Here is a 16,987-nt window from a genome sequence, read left to right as displayed (position 1 = left end):
CACCGTCCTGCGCAGAGGTAAGCAGCACGGGAGGCAGCAGGAGCCTGCACAGCTGCTCACCCCCTCCTCCTGCCCCCCGACTTGTGTCAATAAATTGAGCTCAACTCCACCAACATCATACTCACCTGGTGTTACTGCAATCCTCACGATTGCCTCAGGTTTTTAGCACCACAGAAGAGCTGCCAGTGGGGACAACACGGCCCAGAGCAGGCACTTGGGCCCCTCTCCCTTCCCTCACACACCTCTGCCTTGGCTGGCTGTTACAGGATAGCTTTATTCCTTCAGACAGATCCATTACTTACAGAACTTGATATCAGACACAGCAAGAAGGATTTTCTTCCCTTCAACAGATACCAAAAGAACGGTTTCATTCCATAGTCAAGATCTGTACAAATTTGCACATTTGCAAAATCCAGTCCTCTCTTGCGGCAGCTCCCCTTGGCCCAGCTATGCCTCAGGACACCTCGGGAGTGAGCTGCTGACCTCTGGCTGCTGGGGACAGGCAGGAGAAGCCCATGTGCCGGAGCGTGGCAGGGCTGGCAGGAGGCGGCAGGCAAGCTCTGAGTTGGCAGCCAGCGAACGGCTTGAGCAGGAGGAGCAGCTTTGGGCTCCCTCCACTGCTTCCACCCGCCACTGCAGTCCCCATCCTGCCTTGAGAGTTACAGCAAACTCTGTCACCTCTCCCCACGCTGAAAGGCTTCACCAAGAGACTCCATGTCTAGTGTCCGTCCCGGCACCATGCCCAGCAGCACCAAGGCCACCCTGTGAACTTGGCCTGTTCATAATTCACAGGGGTTTCTCTGGGGGGACTGGGTCTGGAGCAACTCCGTGTGACCCACAGGCACTGCCAGGGTCACAGAGCGGGTCCCCGGGGGAGCAGCCATGGCAGCAGAGCCATGCGCTGCCCCCCAGCACCGCCACGGAGGGCTGGGCACAAGGCCCAGCTCCAGGGAAGAGCCCACTCGTCCTCACCCAGAAACAGAGCTGCCAAGGGCCACCGGGGAGCCTGGCAGGGGGTGCTGGCACCCCCAGAGCAGTGAGGGCACAGCAACACAGGACTCCTTGGCCACCCACTGGCCAGCTCTGGGGACTGGATGCAGGAGAACGGGCTCTGTCCAGGAGCTGCCCAGGCCAAAGCCTGGGTCAGAACTAAAAATAAGTTTGGGGAAGGGAGGGAGAGGGATAGAAAACAGACAAAAAAATGTCCTGGGGAAGCACAGAGCTGAAGGCCTGGATGCAGGAGGACACAAGCCACAGCCAGCTGTGGCCAGCACAGCCTCGTGTGGGCATCACCAGCATTCCCATAAACACCAGCCCCGCCACCAGCCAGTGGGCTCTTCCCCTCCTGCCTCAGTCCTCAGCCACGGCACTAAGACACAGGCCCACGGCATCCGGGAGCTGCTGTGGCACCGTCGGGCAGCTGGGCATTCTGGTGCCTTCTGCTGCAGCTGCAGGGACTCCCCTCCAGGCAACACATTTCCACCTTTCACAAGTCAGGCTCAGAGGAAAACCTGGTTTCTCTTTGTCCCCAGGCTCCACTTCTTCAGCCAAGGGTTTGTTGCTGTGGTCCCTCTTCCCTGGGCAAAGGGTAACGTAGATCCAAGTGCCACTGCCCAAAGCCACAAAGCCCAGATGCTGCTTCTCACAGTCTCGACTCCCCGGCTACTGGCGCTTGGCTTTATAGGGGCGGGAGCGTTTCCGACGGTCCGGCTTCCTCTGCTTGTGCAGGCGGCCAATGCTGACCCCCTGCCGCCTGCGCACAGAGATGTTCTGCTCCACGAGGCTTGCCAGCATCCCTGCAGGGACAGACAGACAGACATGCCTCGCGCTGGAGTGCTGGTACTGCCCATGCCAGGGTGCAGCCCTCCCTTCCTCCCTCACCCAAAACCCACCACTGAGCTCCTCCCGGGAATATAAAATCAGAAAGACACAGTAAAGACGTGTGGCTGCTCAGACTGAGAGCTACCTCCTGCCCTAGGTCTGGCAGAAATGGACCAGGGCTCACCTTCCTGTGCCAGCATGGAGATGAAGGTACAGATGAACTCGTCGTAGTTGTGAGTTCTCCTCTGGTCATCGATCTACAAAGAGATGGCAAATCCACAAATAATCACAAATGGGTGGCAGGGAGAAAGGAGAGCTCAAGGCTAAGAGGGGGCAAAGAACCAGCATGCCTGGCCCAATCCACAGGCCAAAGAGACCACACCAGCAAGGGACCCGCCTCCCAGCCCAGCTCAGGCTGGTGCACAACTGGGACTGTCTCCATCCCAGTTCATATGCCTGCAGAAAGGGCAGCCGGGAAGAGGCAAGGGTGGGCAGGGCAGGAATCCTGCCAGGCCTTGGAGCAGAGAACTCCCCGCTTCCTCCTGTCAGTGCTGACGTTCAGCTGTGGCCCAGCTGCAGCGCTCCACCATCCTCCTCAAGCTCATTAGCGCTGCCCAGGGGCCTCAGTCTGTCCTGGCACGAGCTCTGCCCTGTAGGGCTGTTTAGTAACGGGAAAGGGACCCCAAATGCGTCACTCTTCTCGGCTGAACCACTCTCCCTCCACTTTGACATAAAGACACCCCAGACAGAAGCCTTCAGTGAGCTAAATCAGCAACACAAACACGCCACCAACAAAACACACCTTGAATTTCTTCCTCTTCTCCACCTCTTCCTTCAGGCAGGCCTCGTAGTTTGCAATCTCTGCCTCCACGCACTTCAGCAGCGCCAGCAGCTCCTGCCATGACCAAGCAGAGCAAACGTGAGCAGACAGAGATCAGTTCATTGTAGGGAATTTCTGAGTCAGAGGGTGATCAATCAGCCAGCCAGCACCAGTCAGCCCAGGGGAGCTGGTTCTGCCCAAGCCTGGCCCAGCCCCATGTTCCTGGTTCTGTGGGACAGGGGGGAGGGCTGTGTGCATGCCTGAGAAACACCCCAGGGCCTGGTTCTTCTCAGTAACAAAATTTGAAGAGTTCCCTTTTGAGTAAAAACAGTTTCTAGCCAGCTCTCCTCCAGGGAGCCCTTGATGTGCTTGTGCTGCCCGAGCCTGGTCCTGTCCCTGGCTGGAGGATGGGATTTGGGGATCCAGGTCTCACCAGCCTCTGGCCCAAAGGAGAGCACAGCACGCCCAGCGTCTCAGCTGCGGGAAACCGTGGCTCTGCCCACTGCCACAGCAAATGTCCCTGAGATGACGCAAGGCACAGAACCTGCACTGCCCTGTGCCTGAAGGCACGGCTGCGGCGACATGCGAGTGGGACAGCGTGCACATGCGGTTCGGTCACTGCCAGCGCTGCTGCCTCTCTGGGTGAGCACAGGGAGCTCCACCTTCCCAGGGCTGTCGCAGCACAAAACTCACCTTGGGAGAATACTTTTCCCCCCCAGGGTGATCACTGGTCCTGCCAAGTCCCACCTTCTCTTTGCTGTCACCGGCCTCACTGCCCTCCTTCTCGTCCAGTTTGATTGCCACCGGGGCCTCTTCACCGGGTTTGATGGAAGGGGGGGAGCTTTTACCCCCATCTGCACACAGAGGAAGGAAATATTAAGAGCCATCGCAAAGGACCGGTATCTGCTCCTTAAGTCAAAGGACACTGTCCCGTCGCCGCAGGGGAGATGCCACCCCCCCAAAAGCTGGCAGGCACCTACCTGCAACAGCCAGTGGGCAGAACACGCCATCCTCAGTGAGGTGCAGCAGGCCAGTGCTGATGACGGGCCCCAGGTCCCTGACAGCCCGGTTGTAGCGCATGCAGTCGACACGCAGCAGGCCGTCCTCCTCGCCAAAGAGCACCTTGGAGATGTGGGAGGTGACGGGGCTGGAAGGACGGGTGGGGTTGGCCGAGCGGATGGGAGAGCGCAGCGGGGAGTTGAAGGCGCTGCCGATCTCAGAGGCCGTGTCTGTGCTCTCGTTGCTGGGGGTGGGAGAGGGCTGGGAGTGGGTAACCATGGCCACGGCGGTGCCCCCGCCACTCGTCTTGATGGACAGGGGAATAGAAAGATCCTTTTGGGATTCCTTCAGCTTCTCAGCCAGGACGTTGATGGTGTTGGGCTGGAGGACAGAGAGCTGGCCATCTGCGGCGCCTGCCACGTGCTCTTGCTTTACCTGCCCTTTCCTTTTGTACCTGCCCAGGAACAAAGCAGGGAAGGTGAGTAGCTGGTGGAAGGAGGTGGGGGCCCAGCGCAGGCACTGCCAGCTCCCCACTGAGCACTCCAGGCTGTCTTCTGGGATGGAGCAAGGCCTGAGACACTTCTAGGTCACCCCCACTGCCACCAGCTTCTCTGGCAGCACCCCACCCCACCAAACTGCTCAGCTGCAGGTACCCCTATGTAGCCAGGGGGCACAGGGTGCTGTGTACCCCCCTGCTCTTCTTCCAAAGCCCCAAAAGCAGCCTCACTGTGACCCCACCTTTCTGACCTTCACAGCAGCCCCAGCACAACCAACACCATCACCAGGAGCTGCTCTTGGCAATCGGCACCAAGGAACTGAGGTTCCTCAAAGCCTGCTGCCAACACGGTTATACTCAGGGTAGACAACATTCAGGGGTGATCATGAAGAGCTACCGAAGAGCTTTACAAAATCCATTGAGCGAGCAGTAAAAGAGCAGGCGAAGAGGAGAAGAGCCCTAACTGCACACAGAGATGCAGGCTCTAACACAGCTAACAGTGCTCAGGAAAGAGATCTAGGAGCCACTGCTGGTGGTTCTACAAATGTCAGCTCCCCCAACCCTCGCTTCAAGCTGTCACCTGATGGCCGAGTTGGTGTTACGAACTTCCTCCTCATCATCATCGTCGTAATCATCCTCATCGTCCGAGTACTGCTGGTGCTGTCGGACTGGGACCCGGCTGCGACCCACTCCTGCTGCAAGGTCTTCCTCCTCCTGCAAAACACTGTTGCTGATGGCCTGCAGAGGGGCAAGAAGGAAGCGCCCAGCGGACACGTCCTTGGTCCAGCCCAGCACCGGGGCTTGTCCCTTTCGAGAGGAGGCAGGGGACTCTTCCTGATACTGGCTCAGTTGACCCACATTAACACTAACTGCTTTTGCCAGGTCAATCTTCACCCTCCCACCTTCCAGCCCTGGTCAGCGCAAGTGTGGGTGGGCTACAAGGCAGGGGAAGGGCTTAGACAGGCTGACAGACAGAGCCCTGTGGAGGTGAGGGACTGGACATGAAAAGCTCAGCTCAAGGCAGGCGTGCTGATGGCCTGGAGCTCCAACCTACCTGCATGGGGGACTTGGCGTAGTTGTGATTGTCCAGGAAGGCTGGCAACCTCTGCACGATGGGGTTGGGGTTTGCTGGAGGTGCCCCGTTGATGCTGCTCGCTGATGTCTTTGCTACCGGTTTGGATTTGTTGGGTGGGCTCTGCGTGGCCACAGGGTGACCCTGGCTGGCGGGCTCATCGGTGCCATCTGCCATACAAGCACAGCACAGCCCATCATGACCAGCACCATCACGTTTTACTCAATGTCCTCTGTCACCCCTTGCCCACCCCAGGTAGCAGAGGAGCTCTTACACTCCACCAGACCATCACACCCACTTCCCATTCCACCTCCAGCTGTAACCAGCGTCCCCAAGCTTAAGCCCTCCCATTTTCGAGCTCTGCATCCCCCCTCCCAGGCACGGAGGCATCTACCACACCCCAGCACAGCGTGCACGGAGCTGGGCTTGGAGAAAAGAAAGCAAAGCTGACCAAAAAGCTGCCTAAAAAGCTGCCTCAAGCTCCAGGTGAGCCAGCTGGTGTCACCAGCTGTGCTCGCTCCACAGCGGGCCAGGCTGGCTGGCTGGCAACACCACTGGTACGGGGGTCTACCTGGATGGGCACTCTCTGGAGTCACAGTCTTGCTGCTGGCTGGCTTTGCCTCTTCTGGAGGCTGAGTCTCCTGAGACTTCTGGGTCTGGATCAGCTCAGGCTGAGTCACTCGGATAAGCTTGAAGGCAAATGACAGAGGGAAACTGAGTGCTGGACTAGAGTGACCAAACCACATCTCTCCCATTCAAGCTCTGCAGAACAACTCGTGAGGGTGAGCCAACCACCAAACACCCACACATACAATCAACTGACAATGCCATGGATGACCTCCCAGGTGAGCAGTAAAAGGCCAAGCAGTGAGGCTGGTTTTCTCCTTTTCCCAGAAGACATTTCCCAAGGCAAAAAAAGCACCAAAATCCAAGGCCCATACAGCACAGGGAGATGTCCTGAAAACAGAGCCTATTCCCACCCCAGGCTCGCACTCCCTCAGGCTTGGGCTGTCCTACCTGCTGCAAGGCCTCTAGCACCGTCTGGCGGTTCATCTTCAGGATGTGCAGTTTGGACTCGTACTTCATCCTCCGATCAGGCACCACTGCCATCAGGTTGAATCGGATGTCGTGGTACGGCTCTCTGCGGGAGGGGACAGCAGATGTCAGCTGCGAGCTGCTGGTGGAAAGCCCATGTACCAGCAAAGGGGGGTCAGCAGGCTGCCAGCCGTACCCTAAACACCTCCTGCGGGCTTTCCAGGCAGCGCGTCCCCTGCCCTGGCATTTAACACCAACACACAGGTGGCTTTTCCCCCAAAACCAAGTCAACCTCACACTGGCTGAGGAAGCAGAGCTAAACATCCTTCAGAGTCACAGGTTGGTTGAGGTGGGAAGGGACCTGTGGAAGTCATGAGCTCCAAGCCCCTGCTCCAGCAGGGTCACCTAGAGCTGGTTGCCCAGGACCGTGTCCAGATGGCTTTTGCGATCTCCAAGGATGGAGACTCCACAACCTCTCTGGGCAACCTCTGCCAGTGCTTGGTCACCCTCATGCCCAAGCACCCAGGAGGCCCAGCTCAGGACCAGAAGCACCATTCCCTCTCCCATGGACTCGAGCTAACAGGGACCTAATCTGTCCACTCTCATTCTGCGTGGCCATCTGCCAGGACTCTGCATCGCACAGAGAGTGTAGCTCCTCAGCATGCTCCAAAGGCAGGCAAATTGTAGGCAAAAGGCGGGAAGGAGGCAGCACACCTGCACCCCTCCCAAGCAACATTCTCCACCCACACTCCCGCACCTTCTCAGACAGAGACCACAGCAGAAATAATCCAGGGAGAAATGGCAAGGGGGCAGGGTCAATGTGCCATGGCCTGTGACATTACCCTGCAGTGGCCAGGCCAATGCGCTCCATGATTACTCTCCTGGCTTTGTCTGTCCATTCCTCGTCATCAGCCCACGGCCCTGTGATAATGAGACAGAGCTGGAATTAGCAAAGCAGGCCAAAGCTCAAGCTTCAGACTCACAGAGCGGATCCTGTTGTCCCCATGAAAGGCAATCTCATGGTGTAGAGCAAGTCAAGGGGCCCAGGAGGCAGAAGGACCACACTGTCAGCCCATACAGTGGAAACCCTCTGCCTCCACCTTCCGAATGGAAACCCTGAGTTATCTGCAGGGCAGAAAGGTGAGTTTTGAACCCTACAGACCACAAGCAATTCACAGGCTCCAGGCTCACAAAGTCCAAGGAAATCCTGGGTCTTGCTGGGATCCACCTGCCACTGGATCTGGTGCCATGGTTAAGAAACCCAAGTATGTGAAGGGGGTACCTTATCAAAGGGCCTGACAGACAGGAGCAAAGTCCTAGTGGGGATAGATAAATAAATAAATGTCTAAAAGACAGAACTAGTGGTCAAGTTGTAAGAGAAGGGAGTAATCTCAGCAGCCTGTTGGGATCTGCGTTGGGACCCTGTGCCTCAACACACAGCAGTTATTTGGCATAAGGAGAGGGTAAGGAGGAAACAAATTCTGCTTGTGAGACTGAGTTATTTCAGAGCCGCAGAAGGACCTCATGATCCTGAGCAACTGGGGAGGAAAATGGCAACGCTGGAAAAAGCAATACAATGCATTTAGAAATGATTGCCTTCTAGACACAGTCCCCAGCACACAGGCTCCAAAATGAGCTATCAAAAGTCAGGACAAATCTGGGAGCCATTGAGCAATTCCCCGCAAACATTAGGCAGCACTTAGTGGCAATGAAAAATAATACATACATTGGACATACCAGGGTGTCTATTTGACTGTGTCAATGAGTAGGGAGAGGTGGACTCTTACCGTGGTCAATGGGATAGACCTTGAGTCCATCCAGCTCAAACAGCCGTCCCTTGATGGGGACATAACTGACAAAATGAAAAGCCTCCATGGTTCGCACAGCGCTGATACCGTTCTGCTTTTCCGGCAAGTGCCGTGGCTCTGGCCTGCGAGGGCAAGAGAGGCGAGAGGTCAGCAGAGAGCCTGCCTCCACCAGCGAAAATGAGCTGCGAGAGATGCCCTTCACTCACCTGGCATGGCTGTTATGGGCCTTGGCCAGCTCTGGGGCGTTGCCGATGGCATAGCCTTTACTCTGCAGCCAACAGCAGGAGAGGAAACAATTGAGAAGTGACAGGAAACAAACAAAGTGCTTCACCCACCGGCTCCCCACTCCCTCCGTCCATAGGCAGGACCGGGAGAGCAACTTTGAGGCACATCCTCTGCTCTGCTGAGTTACAGGGAAAACCCAAGATGAAGGTAACAGGGAAAACCCAAGATGAAGGTAACACACAATTTCTGCTGCAGAAATTACAGTTAGAGAGAAACACAGACTTCAAGATAGTCTCCTACCTTTCTAAAGGTAGGAGAGGACTTCTGATCACAGACTTAAACAATGCACCTGGACTAGGGAATCACACAACAGAAGGCTCAGAGCTGTGCCCAGCATAAGGGGACCAAGGCTCTGAGCAAGGCAAGGTAGGAAGATGAGAAAGAGGCAACACTGATTGCCCCCACAGAGGGCTGGAAAGGAGCCAGCTCGTTACAGCATCATCCCGAGAGGGGAGAGAGGGGCAGATTCACATGCGCCACCCATGCACAGCCCTGCACACCCCCGCCCCTACCTCAGGGCTGAATCCTTTGGTGAAATCCTTCATGCGGCTCAGCGTGGGGCCCAGGTCGACATTGTTGCAGTTCAGGAGGACACTCAGCAGAGCATGCGTGGCACAGGAGTTGGGGATCAGCTGGAGGGTGACACAAGGACCATCTTAACCAGCAGGAACAAGGCAACCCGTCAACAACCCCTCAGCGTTGACCATAATCAACTGAAAAGTACTGACGCAAGAACCACTTCTGAGAGCAGCAACTTGACCTCGGCTCTCCAAGAAAGGAAGGAGGTCAGTCTTGTTTAGTGAGCCCCACTATGCCCCCATGAGCATCTGCCCACAGACAGGCTCACAGACCCCACTGGATTCCCTCCAACCTTGGAACTCAGGGCTGAGACTCCCAGGAAAGAGGGAGCGTCTCTGCAAGAGCAGTGCAGCCTCTCAGTACGTTGCTTCCCTGAGGTGTCACATGAGACACCCCCCCCCACACACACACACACTTTCTTCTTGCCTCCAGCCTACCTGGTGAGCAAAGAACATGTTATTAACGATGTCATCGTCGATCACCGACGTCTCATCCACCAAGGTAGAAACCTTCCGGCGTGATCTGCGCTCCTCAATCCACTTGAACAGGAAGATGAACCCATACACAGGGCTGTGGAGAGAAGTCAGCAGCTGAACCATTTTGGACGGACAACACCATTGGAGCTGCTCTGCCCAGCACCAGAAACCTTCTGTTTCAAACCACAGGCAGAGCAAAGACAGAGAGTAAAAGCAGAACCACCAGCCCCATCTTTCTGGAAGTGACCATCCCTGCCACAGGTTCCTGCAGCCCCTCATTACCAAGGACACTCTCCTGTGCTGATGCTCCAGGCTCAGACAATAATCAAGCTTGAAAACTTTGGGGTTTGACAGGTCTTAAGAGACTCAAGACAAGGAAATGGGAAGTGAAATTCACCTCTAGATACTGACCAACATGCAGCATGGTGCCTGACTACCAAATGACCTCTCCTCTTAAATATATGTTGTATTCATTTTCAAGAGGAGTTCAGACAATGGCTTTTAAGAAAGCGACATCCTCAAAGCCATTTCAAAGCACTGAGACAGGGAGAAAGCCCACACTGCAGGCACGCTGGTTGGCACCGCACCTCTCCATGCGGAAAGGGAGATGAATCCCTTGAAGATGTCCCCCACCTGCTCCACAAGGTCTTCCTCAAGGCACAAGATTGCCCAGCTGCCCCAAACCTGATGAAGCACTCCTGGTTCATCACTTAACAACACTGACCTCCATGAATGACATATTTTCATGCCTGTGACTTACCCTTGGCATTTGCTCTGCAGATCATAAATCTCTTCAACCTGCACTCCCTTGACCCCTGCAAACAAAGGGCAGAAGCTGGTGTAAAGCCCACCAGAAAGGAATAGGGGTAATGTCAAGCACAAAACCAACCTCCCAGGAGCTTTCTTGCACTCACCAAAATCTTCTACCAGGAGTGTGAAGAGACCTGGAAAGGAACAAAACCAACAAATTACTTCTAGGTGAAAAGCACAGAGAGGAAACCTGGCCACCAGCCCCCGAAGGTCCCACATGGTCCCAGGACAAGGCGCAGCCAGAAAAAACGCAGCAGAGCAGCACTGGGATCACACTGAATCCTCAGCGGCAGAGCTGTTGAGCCCTGGCTCACTACAGGGGTGCTCTGGCTTCCTTCATCCCCATTCATCATCCTCTTCCTCTAGAGGACCTGAACCAGCCTTCTCCTGCCAGAGCCCAATGAAGCTGGACCCACCGCAGATGACCTGCTAAGAAGTAAATCCCCACCGTGAACAGCAAAAGGGAGCACCTAAATGACATGTACTCTTCTAACTGGAGGGAAACACAGCTGAATAGATCACAGGACATTTTAAAAGAAGATAATTTGTGTTCTTGTTAGTGAAAGACAGCCAGTGAAGGGAAAGCCAGCTCAGAGCAACAGGGCTGCGGGGAAGTCTGAGGGCCAAAAGGCTCGTCTTCATCTCCCTCTCTCCTGGGGGACCAAATCCAAAAGCCTGTCTCCAGTGAAAACAAAATTCCCATTAGAGAAGGACATAACTACGGATACAGACACAATGGCAAAGAGACTGAAGGATTATTGGACATCAGCAACTGAGCAGCAGCTTCCACTATGATGCCGTAGCAAAGGCAGTCGGCCCAGTTTTCAGGCAGTCCCCCTGCACACACAGTTAGCGAGCTCGAGACTGGAATAATAATCTGCTTCTTTCGCTCCCATATAAAGGCTGCTGAAAGCCTGGGAGGAAGGCCAGGGAATATCAATAAGAAGGATTCCATCCTGAGAAACATCCCTGTAAGCAAACGACTTAAGGAACCTGATATAAGTGGCTCAGTCAAGAAGGAAAGAGCCCAAGGGGCTTGCACACCAAAGTTAAAATGACCAAAAACAGGGAGGGAACTTCGGGCACCAAAGAGTCTTCATTAATTTAGCGGAAGTTTCTTACAAAGTTGTCAGTGGGAAGAAACACGCTATGGAAACAACACGCTTGAACCAGTGACAGTCTCCTTGCCATGCAACGCTGTTACACCAAACCCCAGCACCTTTCTGACAGAGATGTTTTTGCTCAAAATCACAGAGGGCTGTGTCGTACAGGTGACATCTACAGAGACTTCAGGGAGTGCCACAGCCTCACTGTCTTCTTTGCAGCAACCCCTGTAGGGCAAGGGGTCCTTGCAGACCATAAGTATCTTCAGATGCTCATTAAAGTCACGGTTCTTGTTCCCTCCTAAGATGACATCCATTAGGGAAAAGGGAGTTGCAGCTGTTTACAGGTAGAGTCTCTCAACTGTAAAAAACTTCCGCAAAGGTCAAAAGCCTCACTCACTCTCCAATTTCAACAGTTACAGTCTACTGATCACAGCAAAACATGGGCGATGCCAGATGTGAACCGTATCACAAGCTCTGCCTCGCAGCCAGTGAAGATTTGCATCAGAGCAAGGCCTTGCAAACACAAACAACCGTAAATGCCAAAAGCAGCGCTGCTCCCACGGGTACCACCAGAAGAAGACCAAGCAGGACTTCCAATTCACTGTGGCTCAGCCCCGAGTACTCCCACATCTCTGCAGCAGTCCTCCAGGACCGTGCATCAAACCGGCAGCGCTGCACCAAAGGAGATGGGAAGTCAGAGGTCGCGTGTTTTCCTCCCCCCGATCAACATCATCAGGGAGTCAGAGAGAGGATGAAGCCAAACTTCTCTGAGTGCACCGTGAAAAGACAAGAAGTGATGGGAACAAGCCGCAGCAACAGAAATTCTGACTATGCACCCGGAAAAAAAATTCTTCATTACCAGTGCAGTCAGCCCTGGGATCGGGGTGCAGAAATCTCCTTCTTGGGCATATTCAACCAGCCATGGCCACAAGTGATCTGAACTACCTTTGAAGTGAGCTCTGCTTTGGGCCAAAGACTTCCAGGGGTCCCTTCCAAATATGGGTTTTCTCCGATTCATTGCAATATTTCATGTTTCCTCAGCATCCATGAAAGGCACGGTCCTGCTGCTGTGATCACTCCTGGAACACCCAAAATCTCCATTCCAAATCATTTGAGTTGGCTGGAGGAAACATTCTGGTGTCTGCAAGTACACTCAACACTCAACAGCAGTGGCAGACAGCCCAAATCTGGATCTACTCACTCTTTCTGACCAGTAAAGCACCACGAGCTTTCAATCCCAAGCCCCGTAGCGAGGGCTGGGCAGCTTATGGGATGTGCTGAAGGCCAAGAGCAGAGCATGGGTCATTCTTAACTTCTATCCCAACTGCTACCTCTGCATCCAAACCTCTACACATCCAAAGGAGTGCAGCTGCAGTGTACCGAGAGCCCACCTCTGCCCAGACAGATTATCTTCCAAGCAGATAATGTTCCCTCCCTGGTGTGAGAATCCAAACTATGTCCCGTCTTCAGCATGGTCTTCATGATGAAGAAGGGGGAAGACTGGAACAATTTTGGCAATTCCTGAGTACCAGTAGAAAGATAAAAAGCAGCAAAATCTGGGGTGACAGAGACCGACGGCAGACAGAATCCTTCACTGAATGCAGGAAGATGAGTATAATGCCAGGGGTCCAATTTCCACAACCACAGCCTCAAAAATGCACCACCACATCCTAAAGACCAGCTCTCAGTGGGCAACCCCACATCACACTATGGCAATTCAGGGAAGTTAAAACTATGCTCAGCCAGTGCTCATGCCAGCTTTGGCCCTCAAATCCTAACCCACAAAACAAACTCTGGGATTCCACCAGAGAAACCACTTTCTCCAGTGCAGTGGAAAAGGAATGCCTGTGACCATTCTGCTCCCAGCAGCTCTTCAGCACCTTTCCTGGACTACCTGGGTGAGAGGGTTTGATCCACCCGTTCCGCTGCAAAGCGATGACAGGATCTGACACACAGGGGATGGAGACACCACCCTCGTGCTCCCAAGTGATATAAGTTGTCCTCAAGCGCCCACGATGCTCTGGGAAGATCACCAGTCAGAGCTGCTGCTGTAGCAAGGGGCATCCCATACGCACACCTCTCGCTGTATTTCAGTATACACTTTGGGGTGTATTTGCAAACAGGAATGCTTCATACGACAGCCTTAGAGCATTTCAGATGTTTTCCAGAGGTCTCTGGGTTTATCAGATCACACCACACACACAGAGGTTTCCAGTGCACCTCGGATCCCATGTACAAGTGCTACCAGAGCCCAGGCCCCACTCTGAGCCTTCACAATGCTCCTGCAGCCCTGTTCACCCCATCCTGCACCTGCACCTCTGTACCCAGCCTCCTGACATCCCCTTTTCTGCCTGCCCTATACCCCCCACCTTTTCCTAAGCCCTCCATAAACCCCAGTGGGCTATGTCACACACACTGTGACCCCGCACAGCCCCATTTCCCCCCAGGACCCACACTACTCCTACCCCACACACTCCTACACCCTAGCTTGCCCTCCTAACCTTCTGCCTGCACCCCCAGGCATCCTCTCACCCACCTTTGTACCTCTCCCTCCCCAGGCCCTCCTCTCCCCAGCCCCTCTTTCCACCCCACGCGCTCCCACAACCCATGTCCCCCCGCACTCCCACTCTAAGCCTGCACCCTGGAACCCTGCCTACGCACCCCATGCTTCAGCTGGGCACCCCACATTCCTAGCGTGCCCCTCAAGAGACTCCCCAGGCTACCCCTCTGAGTCCTCCAGACCCCAGCCTACCCCTCACAGCCCCGCCACGGCCCAGGCCCCGGCGCCCAGCCTGTTCCTCAAAAAACCCCCGTCCCAGCGGCCGGCCCCAGCCCCAGCCTCCGGTCCCGTCCCTCACCGGCCTCCGGCCCTGGCCCCCACCCACGGCCCCGTCCCGTCCTGTCCGTCACAGACCCCCGGCCCAGGCCCCAGCCCCCGGCCTGTCCCTCACAGCGCCCCTGGCGTAGGCCGCAGGCCCCGTCCGGTTCCTCACAGGCTCCCCCCCGCCCCGGCGCCGTCCCCGCCGCTCACCGGGGTCGCTCTCCAACTCCAGCCAGCCCTTATTCATCTTCCCGCGGGCCGAGCCGCGTCGCCATGTCCGGCCCCGCCACCCGCCCCGACTCCGGGCCCCGCCGCCGTCGGACCGCCCCTGCGCGTCATCGCTGCGCGACGTCGCGTCGCGTTACGTCACGTCACGTCAGCGCGTGCCGCCACACATCCGTTCCAAGGGGCCTGGCGGAGCCACAAATGTCTCCGCGGTGGCGGGGGAGGTCCTGGGAGGGCCCTGGGGGCCGAGGCCTCTCCCTGCCCCGCCCCGGGGCTTCGCCTGGGAGTTGGACTCGAGAGCCTGGGCCGCCCCGTGCGACCTGTCGTGAGGGGCCTGGTCCTGTCGGGAGGGTTCAGGGCCTGGAACCGGGCCTGGTCCTGTCGCGAGGGACCTGGGACTGTCTTGAGGGGCCTGGGTATGGAACTGGGCCGGGGCCTGTCGTGAGAAACCCGGGCCTGGAACTGGGCTCCACTGTGTTGAGGTGTGAGGGCTCCCGCTGAGGCTGAGGCCAACCGTCACATCCCTCACCCTGCCAACAGCTCCACGTACGCTGCCTCGGAGGCCGGAAGGCTCCCAGGGGGAGTGGGCGCCCCTGTGCTGTGCTTCCTTAGGAAGTGGGCTAAAAATAGGAGCCGGATCCATGGCTGCGCCCATTTACCCCCCCCACCGTGGCTTTGTTCTGCGGCTGTTCCCACGCACGCCCCGTCCTCCAGCTGCCCCCTCACCCTACTCTTGCTCCTGGGACAGGGCTTGGCCAGCAGCACCAAGACCCAGGTAGGACTTGTTCCCCTTATGCAGAGGAGACAAGCTGGGGCAACAGCGCTGTACCTGCCCACCAGATTTGTCTCCTTCCACCCCGTGGGGTTAGCGAAGATGTGTTCATGTTCATTCAGCCCCTGGAAATTTCTGGGGACTGAGGTTGCCTCTGTTGGCTGGTTATCATGAGAGACAAGGCTGGAACATGATCCCTGTTCGCACCCCTGACAAAAGCCCCCCTAGCCTTACTGATGTAAGCCTACCCAGAAGGGCCAGGCTCAACCACTGCAGAGATTTAGGGAGATTTACCGGGAGGGGGAGACCCTTTCAGGAACCGGTTTCTTCTGGTCTTTGTTCGTGCTCAGTTTGAAACACCACTGGCCCCGGTGTCACCTCCAGCCTCTGCCACAGCTCACGTTGGGCCAGGTTCCATACGCAGCTGAGGTCCCAGGACCCCTCTCGCTGCCTCCCCCGGGCTGGGCAGCTGAGCCCCAGCTCTGCCGAGCGCCAGGGGTTTCTTGGAGGCAACAAGGTGCGGGTGTTTCCGCAGCATGGTTCATTGCAAATGCTTCAGAGCCATTAAATCCAAGCCCCGAGGAATCAGACTTCTGTCTCTCATTTCTGGCCTTACACCCATGTCCCTCCTTGTCTCTACTTGTTGCTTATCGTTCCGTGCCCCCCAGGCCTGCGATTAACCAAATCCACGTGCTTGGGTCCAGTCTGGCCTGTAAATCAGTGCTACCAGCTCCGCTCCCCTCCCTGCAGGACGTGTCCCAGCCCGCCAGCCCCACCACAGCCCTCCCACCCCTGGAGACACGCCATGCAGGCACCAGGAGTTTGCAGGAGAGGTGGGATGGGGAGTGGTAGGAGAGGGTTGGGACCCACAGCTCATCTCCACGGGTGCGCCATGGGACAGGGCAGCGCTGGTGGGGGACTTTGCCCCCATCAAAGGCTCCGTGGCGAGTCGTGGTGCTCTGCTGCTGCAGCACAAACACACACACTGAGGGAGGAGTGATGATATCATGAGCTGGCTTTGTGCGAGCTATTTAGGGGGCTTTAATTATTATTATTATTATTTTTCTTTCCCGTTCCTCTGCCTCTGAACAATGCCCGTGCCGGCAGGGCTGCGGTTCACACCATTGTGTGGGGCAGCCCTGCCTCAGGAAGGGGGAGATCCTTATCACCCCAGGCTGACCCGGCGAGTGAGCTCATGTCGCAGGAGGAAAGCAAGCGAGCACCTTGCCGGCAGCCAGGGACGGTGCCGGCAGCCTGCGGGTCCTCTCCACGCACCCACCCCCCCAATCCCTGCGTCTGGGGGAGGCCCTGGGGGGCTGGTTCAGCTCCACCAGCTCGGCATCAAGCCTCCCCCAACCAGCCTTGTCCCACGCAGCCCCGCAGGGCCATCAACCACCAAAAACACACCTGGGCTGGGGTGTAGCCCCCCCAGACTGCTGGTGCCACCTTCTACATGTCCCCGCTCCCGCCTGGGCACAATGATGGTGGTGGCATCAGTGCCTCTCCCATGTTTACCCAGGAACGGGTCTAACCTGCTGGCAGCCGTTTGCTTTCCTCCCTGACCCTGCCCAGCCCTAAAACAGTCTGTGGCTGGGGGGGATGGATGGGAAGGGGGGAGCTGCACCCAGACATGGGCTGGCACCGCTGAGCGTGTCCTGGTGCCATAGGGAAGGTTGGAGAAAGCCCTGTCCCCCAGGTGGGGCAGCGCAGTACGGCTCTGGCTCCTCAGGCACAGCAGACAAGGCTCATCCTGGGCACGGAGGCTTTTTGGGGTGATGGTCAGTTTTCCCCTCTGTGAGAGTGGGCATCATCTTTCCCAGGCCCCGTGCTGGCGTGGAAAGAGCCTGGAGCCATCAGCCGCT

General features: G+C 56.4%; 1 protein-coding gene across 3 annotated transcripts; it reads right to left on the bottom strand.

Moving 5' to 3' along the window:
* Positions 1-255: 255 nt before the first annotated feature.
* Positions 256-14,375, bottom strand: BAP1 (BRCA1 associated deubiquitinase 1). Of its 3 annotated transcripts, none has more exons than XM_074152224.1 (17): positions 14,339-14,375; positions 10,306-10,335; positions 10,152-10,206; positions 9,353-9,485; positions 8,849-8,968; positions 8,258-8,319; positions 8,031-8,173; positions 7,086-7,164; positions 6,226-6,349; positions 5,780-5,897; positions 5,191-5,378; positions 4,717-4,850; positions 3,622-4,094; positions 3,335-3,495; positions 2,624-2,716; positions 2,006-2,078; positions 256-1,796 (listed from the first exon to the last, which is right to left on the bottom strand). In XM_074152224.1, exons 1-17 carry the CDS (start codon positions 14,373-14,375, stop codon positions 1,663-1,665), a joined length of 2,157 nt encoding a protein of 718 aa, XP_074008325.1. In that variant the 3' UTR covers positions 256-1,662. The 3 variants fall into 3 exon arrangements, with proteins under 3 accessions (XP_074008325.1, XP_074008326.1, XP_074008327.1); XM_074152225.1 differs by having other exon boundaries at positions 3,389-3,495; XM_074152226.1 differs by having other exon boundaries at positions 6,226-6,295.
* Between the last annotated feature and the right edge of the window lie 2,612 nt (positions 14,376-16,987).

Source organism: Numenius arquata, chromosome 8 (assembly GCF_964106895.1).
Source record: "Numenius arquata chromosome 8, bNumArq3.hap1.1, whole genome shotgun sequence".
NCBI lineage: Eukaryota > Metazoa > Chordata > Aves > Charadriiformes > Scolopacidae > Numenius > Numenius arquata.
The sequence above is the reverse complement of the archived record's forward strand: the minus strand, read 5'-3'. Positions and strand labels throughout refer to the sequence as shown.